The 11213-nt window shown below is 54.4% G+C and overlaps 1 protein-coding gene across 7 annotated transcripts; it reads right to left on the bottom strand.

Annotated features, from left to right (window-relative positions):
- Window positions 1-1669: 1669 nt before the first annotated feature.
- On the bottom strand, window positions 1670-10112 carry Fhl3 (four and a half LIM domains 3). 7 transcript variants are annotated; one of them, XM_076860707.2, is made up of 7 exons: window positions 9114-9309; window positions 7475-7588; window positions 4453-4628; window positions 4170-4344; window positions 2780-2949; window positions 2497-2692; window positions 1670-2397 (listed from the first exon to the last, which is right to left on the bottom strand). In XM_076860707.2, the coding sequence occupies exons 3-7, from the start codon at window positions 4606-4608 to the stop codon at window positions 2243-2245; spliced, it is 852 nt and encodes a 283-aa protein (XP_076716822.1). In that variant the 5' UTR covers window positions 4609-4628; window positions 7475-7588; window positions 9114-9309; the 3' UTR covers window positions 1670-2242. The 7 variants fall into 7 exon arrangements, with proteins under 7 accessions (XP_076716822.1, XP_076716825.1, XP_076716827.1 ...); XM_076860710.2 differs by having other exon boundaries at window positions 9190-9309; XM_076860712.2 differs by lacking the exons at window positions 7475-7588; window positions 9114-9309 and adding an exon at window positions 10049-10112.
- Window positions 10113-11213: the final 1101 nt, after the last annotated feature.

Below are 11213 nucleotides of genomic sequence, written 5' to 3'. Positions count from 1 at the left end.
TTGACATGTTAAATCTTAAAAATGTTTATATTGACATAAATGAAAGAGTATTGTAGTTGTACATCTAACTCTTAAGTAGGTGGATCACCTAAGCAATGCCATTCTCTGTCACTAGGCCTTAGATCTGAATCTGTCCTTCCCCTATACGCTTTTCTATCCTCACTCCATCAAGTCAATCACCAAGTCTGTCTCTCTCCTTCTTGCTACCTACCTCATGACCTCCCACTACCCACTGTCCTATTGTCCTAACAGACTTGCTCATATTACCCCCCTCATCTGTTATTCATGCTGCAGCCAGAGTGATCTTCTCTAAAACTCTGACCCTCTCACTGCTTAAACATTTCCACTGGCTGCTTTATCCACAGGGTGAGGTCTGTTTAGCTTGGCATCTGGCTTTTCACGACCTGGGCTCAGCCTGCCATTTTATTCTCTTGGCACTTCCTCCAAGTGCAATTACTTGCTGCTTCCCCAAAGCACCAGATGTTTTCAGGCCTCCAGGCCTTTCACCAGCTGTTTTCTATGCTTGGACTGCTTTTCCTTAACAAGTATTTATTGAACATGTAGTAAGTGCCGGGAGCTGAGAAGGAGGGGTGAGCAATGCAGGCGCAAGCTCAGTCCTCAGGCCAGTGGGAACAGAGAAACAAACAACAAAGTAAAAACTACAATTATTAATTACAAACAGGCGTTGGGCATTCATAAAGATTTGTTGAACTGACTCTAACTGGGCCCGGGAGACAATATAAAGCGGACTAGAATCCAGGCTCTCTGGGGACTACCTGTGTGACTTTAGACGAGTCACTCTGGGAACCATCTCCACCTCTGTGGAATGCACGTCGTAACTAACGTCCGCCGCATTACACTACATTTAAACAATCTCGCGGTTTCCGCGGGCCGGCCGGGCCTCTCCCCGCAGGGTCCAGGGTGTCCACCCCGGGAGGCTTCAGGCTAGACCTGGGCGCATACCTGACTCGGGCAGCCAGACTGCCCAACTCGGCCAGCAACCGCAGGGGGCGCGGGGACGCTGGGATTGGAGCTGGGGCGTCGGACGCCAGGAGAGCGGAGCAGCGCCCCGCCCCATCTCCCCACTTCGGGGGACAGCCCCCGTCGCTCATTCCCGCCTCCTCCCTTGAATCACGGGGGTGGGGGTGGGGGGCAAGGGGCGGGGCCATGACCCATTCATACTGGGAATCGGATCCAGATGTTCCCGCCGCGCGTGCAGCTGCATCCTTGCCTTTTTTGGCAAAAAACGTGCGGCCGCGAGCGTTCCCGGGCCGCCCCCGCTAATCCTGGGGAAGAGGGGGAAGGGGGTTGAGGGTCTGGGCCAGACTGGGGACTAAGACCTAGTGCTCATATTGCAGGATTTATGCAGGATTGTTAGGGTTAGTGGAGGGGTCGATGTGTACCAAACTAAGAAATCCCACTGCCGTCTGGGATCTCCCCGAATCCCTCCCTTCTTCACACAAAAAAAACCCAGCAGCAGCAGCAGCAGCAGCAGCGGGGGAGGAGGCAGGTCAGAGAGGGGCGGTAGCTGAGAGGGGATCCCCTTCCTGGGGAGACTTCCCTCTCCATAACCTGCCCCCGGACATCCCCCTCAAGAAGTCTAGAAGAGCTTTAGTCTGCAAAGGAAGCTTCCTTTACCCTCTTATCCCCAGACAAACACACTGAGGCCTGTGCTTCCACACACTGCTTTATTGCAGAATCTGGAAGGGGGGTGAGCCAAATCCCCCTCTGCCCATCTCTGGGCAAAATGAGCTAAAATAAAATGGGAACATGCTTGGTGGACACGGGCTGGGAAGTACTCAGTACCTTAAGACCCTCTAACCAGTGATCTGATCTGCCACGATAGCGGGAGCCCTAGGGAAAGGGGTAGGATGGAGGTGGGGTCAGTCCGAGTAGCCTACTTTTGAGGACGACTTCGGCACCTGTAGGAGACCTAAAATCTATGTAGAGAAGTCTTGATTTATGGAGCCCTGGTTTGGGAAAGGATCTTGGTCTGGGAACCCTGGTTTTAGGGGAGAGGGCCCAGTTCTGGACTCCAAATTTGGAAAGCGGGGCTTGAATCACAGAGGCTCCATAAGAGCCCAGATTCGTGGACCTGGGTCAGGGAGTACCAGTAAGGATACTGAATCCTGGAGCCCAGGGAAAACCCCATTCTGGGGGGGGCTGGGTCTTAAGTGGTTCAGAAAAGGAGCCAAAGTCCTGGAGCCCTGGTTTGGGAAAGCCCAGGCCCAGGAGCCTTGGCTTAGGGCCCTGCCTGGCTGCAGCTTTGACACAGCACTTGGTCTCCGTCCGGCACGAAGCCTTGGCCCACCAGGGAAGTGGAGCAGCGGGCACAGGAGAAGCAGCTGTGGTGCCAGTGTCGGTCTTCAAAGGACACATACTTGCCTCCACCGAGTCCTGCAGGGAGGCTGGAGGTTAGCTCTGCTGATCTGGGGCAGTCCTGCCCCTCAGCCTCACCCAGTACCACATCCACACCCTTGCCTGCACTTTACCCACCTGTCCCACCGGTGATGGGGCGTTTGCAGCTGCTGCACTTAGGTGCAAAGAGTTCTCCAAAACAAGTCACACAGTAGGGATCGTCATCCCGAGAGGTGAACTGCTGCCCGGCCAGGGGTGTCTGGCACCCAGTGCAGACCAAGCATTCTCGATGCCAGGGCTGATCACGGTATGTCACTCCACCCTGGGTCAGCGTCTGTGGGGGCAGCATCCTTCAGTGGGGGAGAGTGGGAATTCCCACCCACAACAGGTCTTACCCCTAGCCCACTGGCATAGCCCCCACCTTGCTGCAACGAGCACAGCGAGGAGCAAACTTGTTCTCATAGCAGGGCACGCAGTAGTGAGCATCCTTGTCTGGCACAAAGGAACGAGATCCCAGTGGCTGCTCACAGCCGCTGCACAGGAAACAGTGCTCATGCCACGTCTGGCCTCCATACTCCAGCTTCCGGGACCCTGTGGGGAACAGGAGTCCCACTCAGAGGCTATGTTTCAAGCTCCTGAGGTTCAGTCTCTGCTCCACAACCCGCTTGCCCCCGCCAGGATGTCCCCATTGCTCCCATGGCTTGAGTAGGGTGGTGTCCAGGAACATGCAGCAAGACTTCCACTATGTATAATGTATATTGCACATGCTAACCTCTCTCCAAACACTGGACATGATATGTATAGTTCAGTATGTACTAAGCCTCCAAAACTGGTCAAAAGTGTTTTGGTGCCAGGAGCAGTGGTGCATGCTTATAATCCCAATGCTCGGGAGGCTGAGGCATGAGGACTGCCAAGTTCAGGGTCAGCCTCAGCAACTTAGTGAGCCTCTTAGTAGCTCAGCAAGACCCTGTCTCAAAATAAAAACGACTAGGGATGTAATTCAGTGTTGAAGCACCCTTGGGCTCAATCTCCAGCACCAATAAATAAATAAGGTTTTTGGGCATGTATTAATCCTTTTTATGTTTCAGATAACTATCTTAACACACATCAAACCTCCACATAATAGGCATGTTGTCTTGGCATATGCTAAACCCTCATACACCAGAAGAGACAGTTTAACATGTACACAAGAGCCCACAAATGCTAGGCAAGCAAATCTTTGCTTACATGAAGTTCTAATGCCCTGGATATGATGGATTCAGTACATGCTAAGTCCTTGTAAGTTCTAGGCATGCCATTCTCCACACATGCTGAGTCATCACACAGCTATTAAACATATAGGTCCACATACATGTTGATCCTTGCGCACACTAAGCCCCAATGCACCAGACATGATAGTCTCACACATCCTTAGCTCCTATATGTACCAAATATGCAGATCTTCATACATGCTAAGCCCCCAGGTGTGTATTAAGCATGTCAGTCTGTTTGAACATGATACTACCCCAGGTGTAAGGCCTAATGGTCCAGCCCACACTGAACCCTTAGGAAGGTACCAATCTGGTCAGTTTCTGCACCTGCCAAGTTTTTATGTGCAGCCACAGAGATGCTGATCCCTGTGCACAGTAAGCTTCAGGCACAGAGTGTTCAGGCACAAGAGATCCTGCACACACTAAATTTCTAGGAATAAGCCGTGTGTGCAGGTCTCTACCAATGTCAAGTCTGTGTGTGTGTATCAGACAGGATGTACAAAGACTACCCAGATGTCAGGCACTCCAGTTTCCAGACAGGATGAGCCGATGGGGACATACCAGGCATGACAGTTTCCCCACAGGCAGAGCACTGTGAAGAGAAGGCACTGCAGTAACAGTCATTGCAGAGCAGCTCACTGTCCTGGCAGGTGAAGGGCTCATCAGCTAGAGAGCGCTGGCAGCGACAGCAGCGGAAGCAGCCCTCGTGGAAGTGGCGATCCTCATAGAACAGCTCCTGTGGGGAGCACAACAGGGGCACTGGTGCCCAAGCCTGGTGGATCCATCCTTTGCCCCCTCCCACCAGCCTCCACCCAACTCCTGCCAGGCCTAGTCTGGTCCTTACCCTTGAGTCATGCCCGATAAGCTGCTGGCACTCAGCACAGGTGTTGGCAAAAGTGTTGTCGTAGCAGGGCACGCAGTAGGGGCCACTGTCTGTCTGGATGTACTTGCGGCCATACAGGGACTCACTGCATTTCGCACAATCAAATGCCTCGCTCATGGTGGTGATGTGCGTGAGCCCTGTTGGGAACACAAGGTGGAGCAGGGGTCACCTAGAGGGGCCCTAGCTTAGCCCTTGGCAAAAACTCTTTGCATTCAAAAAAAGAGACCAAGCATAGGAAATGCCACACAGAGCAGGTAGGGATGGGGAAAGGGGTGCTTCTGGGAACCTAGGAGTTTTGCATTTTTATTTCTGTATTTGACTGTGGGGGTGGGAAGAGGTCAGGAAAAAACCAGGAAGCAGAAGTTGTTTTTTTATCTAGGCCCTGGCAGATATAGGGGGAGGGGGCTTTTCCTGGGTCAGTGACTCATTTCCTGCCCCAGACTGAGTTTAGCCTCCAGTGTGTCCCTACTGTTTCCAGGGTGGCAGGAGCAGGGGGCAGCAGTCACCTCCTGACTTCCAGAAAGGGACTCTAGTAGATAAAGGAAACTTTACTAGAGCTCTGAACTGGGGAGCTTGGGGTTGTTCTGCCCCCCTCCCCCATACAGGAAACAATGGAATGCTAGAAGGAGGCTGGACAGATGAATGGTAGAGGCCGGAAGAATGGTGGAGGCTGGCGTCCTCCTCTCTCCAGCAGAATCAGCCAAGCAGTAAGAACTTGAGAGGCACAGTTTAGGGTGTAAGCAGGAAGGAAATCCTGCAAGCTGGACTCAGCTGAGCTTCCCCAGCTGGACACTCTGCCCTTACCCCCCTCCACCCCTGCTGTGTCTCAGGTCACACCAGCTTGGGCAGCCTTGGCTGCAAACATCTGCAGCAGCTGTGGCAGCACAGAGGGCCAGATGTCAGATTTGCCAGCAAAAGGGAGAAAAAAGGAAAATGAGATGGATGAGGAAGCAGAGGGGAACTGAGACAGACCCCGGCGGGCCCCGTGCTACTTCCTGCCAGGCACCTCTCCTGGTGTCCTCTCTTCGAGGCCCCAAGATCTGCTCCCCCTTCATGATCCTCTCCCCTCCACACAGACAGCCTTTTCCTACCTTTTGCGAGTCTCGGGTTTGAGTCTTAGGGTAGAGGTGGGGGAGAAGAGGGTGAGGGCAGGAGCCAGTGGAGACCTTTCTCCTCTGTCAGACCCCCTCTTCGGTGGGGAATAAGACCAGGGGAACCCTGAGAGCCACTGCTGTAGACACCCAGCCCCCCAACCAAACCTCAGACACTTTCCATTTTCTCAGGAACAAAGCATGTTTGTGGGATGAGGTCATCCACACAGCTGCCTCTGGAACAGGAGCATGGGGAGTGGGGGGGCCGGTTGGGAAGTGGGGTTCCCAGTCCCTTAGTTCCACAGCCAGTCTCCAGCCCAAAGTCAGAACTCGCTACCCCTGGCCTCCTCCACCAGGAGGCCTGCTCTCTAGGGGCTGGGATTACAGGTGGTGGAGAGGAACCACCAGGACCTATGGGAAGGAGATGTTCTCACAGCTGCAGATAAGACTACAAAGGGACCCACCAACCCCCTTCTCTTCCCCAGGAGACACTATGGACTGGCAGTTCTGGCTCAAGTTGAAGGAAAAGCCCTTCTCTCAGCCACCCCAGTGGGAAATTCTCACCCACAGTGTTGCTCTGGCTTGGAGTTCAGACTTCAGGCGCCAGTAAATGCCCCAGGCCTGAAGGCACTGACTCCTCTGGGGCTTGTGTTTGAAACTTCCCTTCCATTCAGCGGGAGAACACCCAGCTCACATTCCAGGCAAGGCCTAAAGGCCACCAGAGCTGGGATCTTCACAGTGGGACTCCTGAGGTAGGAGCTATGCTGTAGGGTGGAGGTTGCCACTCCTCAGTCCCTCCCTGCCACTTTGGCTGGCATATAAGGATTGCCTGGGCTGTCAGCCACTGGGCAGCAGGGGGCCACGCAGATGGTATGTGGCCAAGTGTCCCTCAGGGAGTACCCTGGGCCCTTTCCTTTCTTCCTGGCATGGCTGGCAATAGCAACCACCTTTCCAGGCCCAGGCTAGCCCTGGATCCGCCCCTGGGAGTCAGTCACCTCTGAGACAGGGGAACCCAAATAGGGTATGGGTGTGGCTTGTTCCTTCCCAGAATCCCCCATTCTCTTGGTCTTTCCAGCTGGGCTCTGGTGAGGACACAGTGAAGGGCACCATCAAGACCCACCTGTCTCTGCCCATCCTTCTCCCTCCCCCTCTCCCTGGCAAAGCTTGGGGTCTGAAAGAGAGCGGGAAGCCAGTCCTGTATTCCTTCCTGGCTGCTAAGGGAATAAGGTTCAGGGGAGACTGCTGGATCTGCAGGATGGCTCTCAACCCTTAATCTCACCAACACACACATCCCTCCACCAGACCTAGACACACATACCATACGCAGCTTAGAACGGCTGGATAACAGTATGGTGTACAGTGTATAGAGGCTTGAGCTATTAAATAAAAGCCTGGGATTTGAATACTGTGACCTTGGGCAAGTCACTTAAGTGCCGGGAGTCTCTTTGGCCATCTAGTCAAATGAGATAATGCTACTCCCTCCCTCCTAGGATTGTCATCAGGCTTACATGTGATGATCTTTGGAGAGCATTTGGTAGATAAGTCCCCAGTGAATGGCAGCTGTTTGCATTTTTACTATGAGCCCCTCACTTGTACCGTGGTCAGACAGAAGGCCTCATGCAGGCCTAGGTCAGGGAACTAGTCTGGGATGTGACCTGGGCCTTCCCTGTGTAGGCCCACAGAGTATAGGAGGTCCCAGCCTCACGGATCTCACTGAGGTGACCACCAAGACCAGCCATCAGCGTGACTCCAGTGAGCATAACTGTAACACTGCTCATGCAGGTACACAGGTGTACACACCTGTCTGTTACTCTGCCGCTCCACAAGGTACATTCCCACCATCACCTCATTAGCTCCCACAAAAGACAAGCAGAACAGAATATTGCTCCTACTTTATAGTGGAGTACAAGGAGGCCAGAGACAGGGCGGGGCATGGCCAAGATTGCTCAGGTATCAGATCTTAGGTCTTCTCAGTCCAGCCTGGAGCCCTTTCCTCTTCCTTCTCTCTAGAAATGTTTGGTAATGGGTGGAGGGGGTGGTCAGCTTTTAAAGCAAGAGATATATACCAAAGCCTGGCTCTCCTGCCCAGCTGCCAGCCCTGTGATTGGAAGATAACCAGAAGCCTTTCCAATTAGCCATGCCAACTGCTCAATCCTTTTGTCCCCCCTCCTCACTGTCCAGGAGGACCCTGGCCAGGCCCCACAGTTGTGAGTCAGAATCAAATAGCTTCCTCCCCCAACTCCCAGGAGTTGACAGGAGACTTAGGGGAAAAACTAAAGTCCTCCCACCCCCACCCCTGTACCCAGGCACCAACCCCAAATTGCTCTCCCCCTTCCTCCCCTACAGGGCCTGGAAGTCAAAGCAGTTTAGGGGAAAGGGGGTGGGAATAGGATCCGGCAGCTGCTCTGGGGACAGGAGAGGAACAGTTCATTCACCCTGGGTCCCCCAGGGCTGAAGCAGCTCTTCCAAGATTAGAGTTTAAAAATAAGCTGAGGCTGTCTTGGTGGCTGTGTGCATGCATGAGGCTACTTCTTGATCTTGGTCTTACTGACTTAGGTCCTCTGCCTCATGGGGGATTGGTTAGCTGAGTCTCTTTTCCCAAAGCCTTGATTCTCACTCTTAAAGGCCTGGATCTCTCAGGGTCTGTCTTTGAACTGTCAGTGCACCCAGGTCTCTCCACCTCCAGTAACTTTCAGTCTCTGTGCCTAGCTTGACTCCACTCAACATCTTTGTGTCAGGCACACTTAGGCTGGTCTCTTTATGTTTGATACAGATACATAACTCTGTATCTCTGACCGGCTCTCTCCCAGTGGGGCCTCCACTACCTGGATCTCTGTCTCCTGTACACCCAAGTCTTGCTTAGCCTTTCAGCGTCTCTAAAGGGCTGAGTGTCTTAGTCACCACCACCTCCATTTCTCAGTCTCTGCACCCAAATCTCTGTCTCTTAGCATCTCTGCATGCCTGAGTGTCTCTTTCTCCAGTCTCTGTAGATCTGAGCGGCGGATTTAGCAGGAAAGTAGCAAAACTTCAGCCTCCAAGGCCCTCCAAGGCCCTGGCAGGAGCCTTAGCTATGTGTTCACAAGGGCCATATGCATACTTTTTCTTAAAATGCTGCACAAAATCCGGGTCTGCCCCATGCCTCAGGTCGGTCGCTGGGCAACTCTGTATGTCCAGTCTCTGCCCTTGTTTCAATGGTCTCTAGCCTCCTGTCCCGGTCTCAGTCGTCTCTCGCCCCAGCAGGCTTTCTGGGAGCCTCAGTTTCTCTAACCCTCCCCCTCCCCGGTCTCTCCCCGGCTTTTCCACTTCAAACTTGGCCCCCTCCCCCGCCCCACTCTCGCAGTGGTCCGGGCCGGAGCCGTGCAGTCCCAGCGGGTGCTCTCCAGGGCTCGGAGCGTCCATGGTGCCCGCGGTCGCACCTGGCAGGGGCAGGGGCGGCGGGCCAGTAGTCCTCAGCCCGTGCGGGCAGCTGCGCCCGGGCGGAGTGCGGGGGCCGGCAGCTGGGGCTGGGAGCCGGGTCAGTGGGGCGCTCACCTCGAAGCGGGCGCACGCGGCGCGGATGGGGCCGGGGGCCGGGGGCCGGGGGCCGGCGTCCCTCAGCAGCTCCTACCTGCTGGCCGGGCCGAGCAGCCGAGCGAGCGCGGCGAGGTTGCCGGCTGCGACCGACTGTGTGGGCGAGTGGGCGCGCGGCCCCAGGCCTCCCGAGGAAGTGCGCGCGGGCCCGCCCCGCCGGAGCCCGCCCCCGGCCCCCAGCCCGCCGCTGGGCTAGACCCCGCCCCCGCCGCGCAGCCAGCCCCGGCCGCCCCAGCCCCGGCAGCTCGGCCCAACCTGGCTCTCCAGCTTGCCCCGCGGCCCGGACCCCGCCCCACCGCGCCCCGCCCCTCCCTGCAGCCTCCGGTGCCCTCCTGCTCCGCGCCGCGACCCCTGCTGCAGCGGGAGGCTGCGGTATTCCACCCCAGGCAAGGGGTGCAAACCGGGATGCATTTGGGGACTAGGAGCCCTTACGCCTCCTTGTGTTCGCCCCTCACTTGCCCCCCCCCAAGTTCACCCCCGGGAATTAACTACACCCCAGTTTATGGAGGTAGCCTTAATACAGCTGGGGGCGGGGGGGGGAGTGGTTTTGACACTGCTTTTTTTTTTTTTTTTTTTAATATTTATTTATTTATTTTTTTTGTTGTTGTTGTTATCGGCGGACACAACATCTTTGTTTGTATGTGGTGCTGAGGATCGAACCCGGGCCGCACGCATGCCAGGCGAGCGCGCTACCGCTTGAGCCACATCCCCAGCCCTTGACACTGCTTTTAAGGCCCTGTCAGTGGTAGCAAGGTATTTTCTGGAAAGGGAATGAAGAGAGGTTCCCCCTTCCTGCCCACTCAACAAGGCCTGACCTTCCCAGAGCTTTATTCCATAACTCGGAGTGGCAAAAACCTTGGTAACAAAACTTGGTAACCACCCACCCCCACACAAACCTCCTCCTGCATCCTGGTACTGAGGAGTCCTGCTTGTATCCACAGTGCCCAGGAATAGTTTTGATCTTTGAGACCCAGGGAGACCCTAATCCTTGGCTCCATGATCTTTGGGCTTCTCAGGGAGGGGTGTGAGGGTATAGGGTACTTCAGGGTGGTGGAAGAGATGGGAGGAAACCTTTGTAGTTCTGACTCTCAGGCTTCCTCCCTGTGCCCAGCAGGGAGGAGAGGACTGGCATTTGCCAGGGACATGGGGCCCCTCCAGGTTCTTGAGGCCACCTCCCCTGGGATCCTCAGGCTTGTCACTAGGAATAAATAGCCTCAGGCTGGCGGGGGAAGGGGGGGTGTGGAGGAGGCTCTGCTGTGCTGTTTGCAAAACAAGAGACAACAAACTAACCCTGGAAATAACCTCAGCATCTCAGTGGAGATTCAGGTGCCCAAAGCCTCTCCCACACCCTAGGCAGCTCCTGCCAACCTCTCACTGCAGAACTAACACCCTCCTAGACTGGGACTCTGGACGACCCTTCCCTGTGCAACATGTGCCATTTTCTGGGTCTAAAATCATTCTCCACTCCAGGTTTCCTTTCAAAAAAATAATTGTTTATTATTGTTTCTGCCTAAACTAGGCATATTGGGTCCTTTTTGTTTAACACTGCATTCCCAGTACCTACTTCAATGCCTGGTACATAATAGATATGAACCAACGAATGAATGACACTACTTCAATATGGACCCCCACCTCCCCAGTTGGGACCATCAAGCAGTAGTGAACATCAGCCCATGGGTGGGCCCTTTCTCTGGGATTTGTCTTGCAGGTGTACAGGAACCAAAGAAACCAGGGAAAACTAACCTTCCTGGTTGGAGTAGGTAGCAAGAAGGGGTCTGCTCCAGGGTGAAGGGAGGGCAAAGTGAGAAGTCTTCAGAAAGGGAGGGGGTATGAGTGAGCAATAAGGTGTTGGATAAAAGACAGAGTCTTGAGATCTCTTTTCTTTTTTTTTAATAGCTCAATTTAAAAAAAATAATGCCTTTATTTTTATGTGGTACTGAGGATCGAACCGGGGTCCCGCCCATGCTAGGGGAGCACTCTATTGCTGAGCCACAACCCCAGCCCCAAGAGCTCTTTTCTTATGACTCGAATCTCTGCTGCACAGTCTAAATGAGAGACAGT

The sequence above is a fragment of the Callospermophilus lateralis genome, chromosome 7, assembly GCF_048772815.1.
Source record: "Callospermophilus lateralis isolate mCalLat2 chromosome 7, mCalLat2.hap1, whole genome shotgun sequence".
In the NCBI taxonomy this organism is placed as follows: Eukaryota; Metazoa; Chordata; class Mammalia; order Rodentia; family Sciuridae; genus Callospermophilus; species Callospermophilus lateralis.
Note: the sequence above shows the minus strand (reverse complement) of the source record. Positions and strands in the feature narration are given on the sequence as shown.

Coding starts and splice junctions, on each gene's coding strand:
- Fhl3 (XM_076860712.2), bottom strand. CDS start 4,608: ATGAGCGAGGCATTTGATTGTGCGAAATGCAGTGAGTCCCTGTATGGC. Junction 2,950..4,169: donor TGGGGAAACTGTCATGCCTG/GTATGTCCCCAT, acceptor TGTTCCCCACAG/GGTCCCGGAAGCTGGAGTAT. Junction 2,693..2,779: donor GCTGTGCTCGTTGCAGCAAG/GTGGGGGCTATG, acceptor CTGCCCCCACAG/ACGCTGACCCAGGGTGGAGT.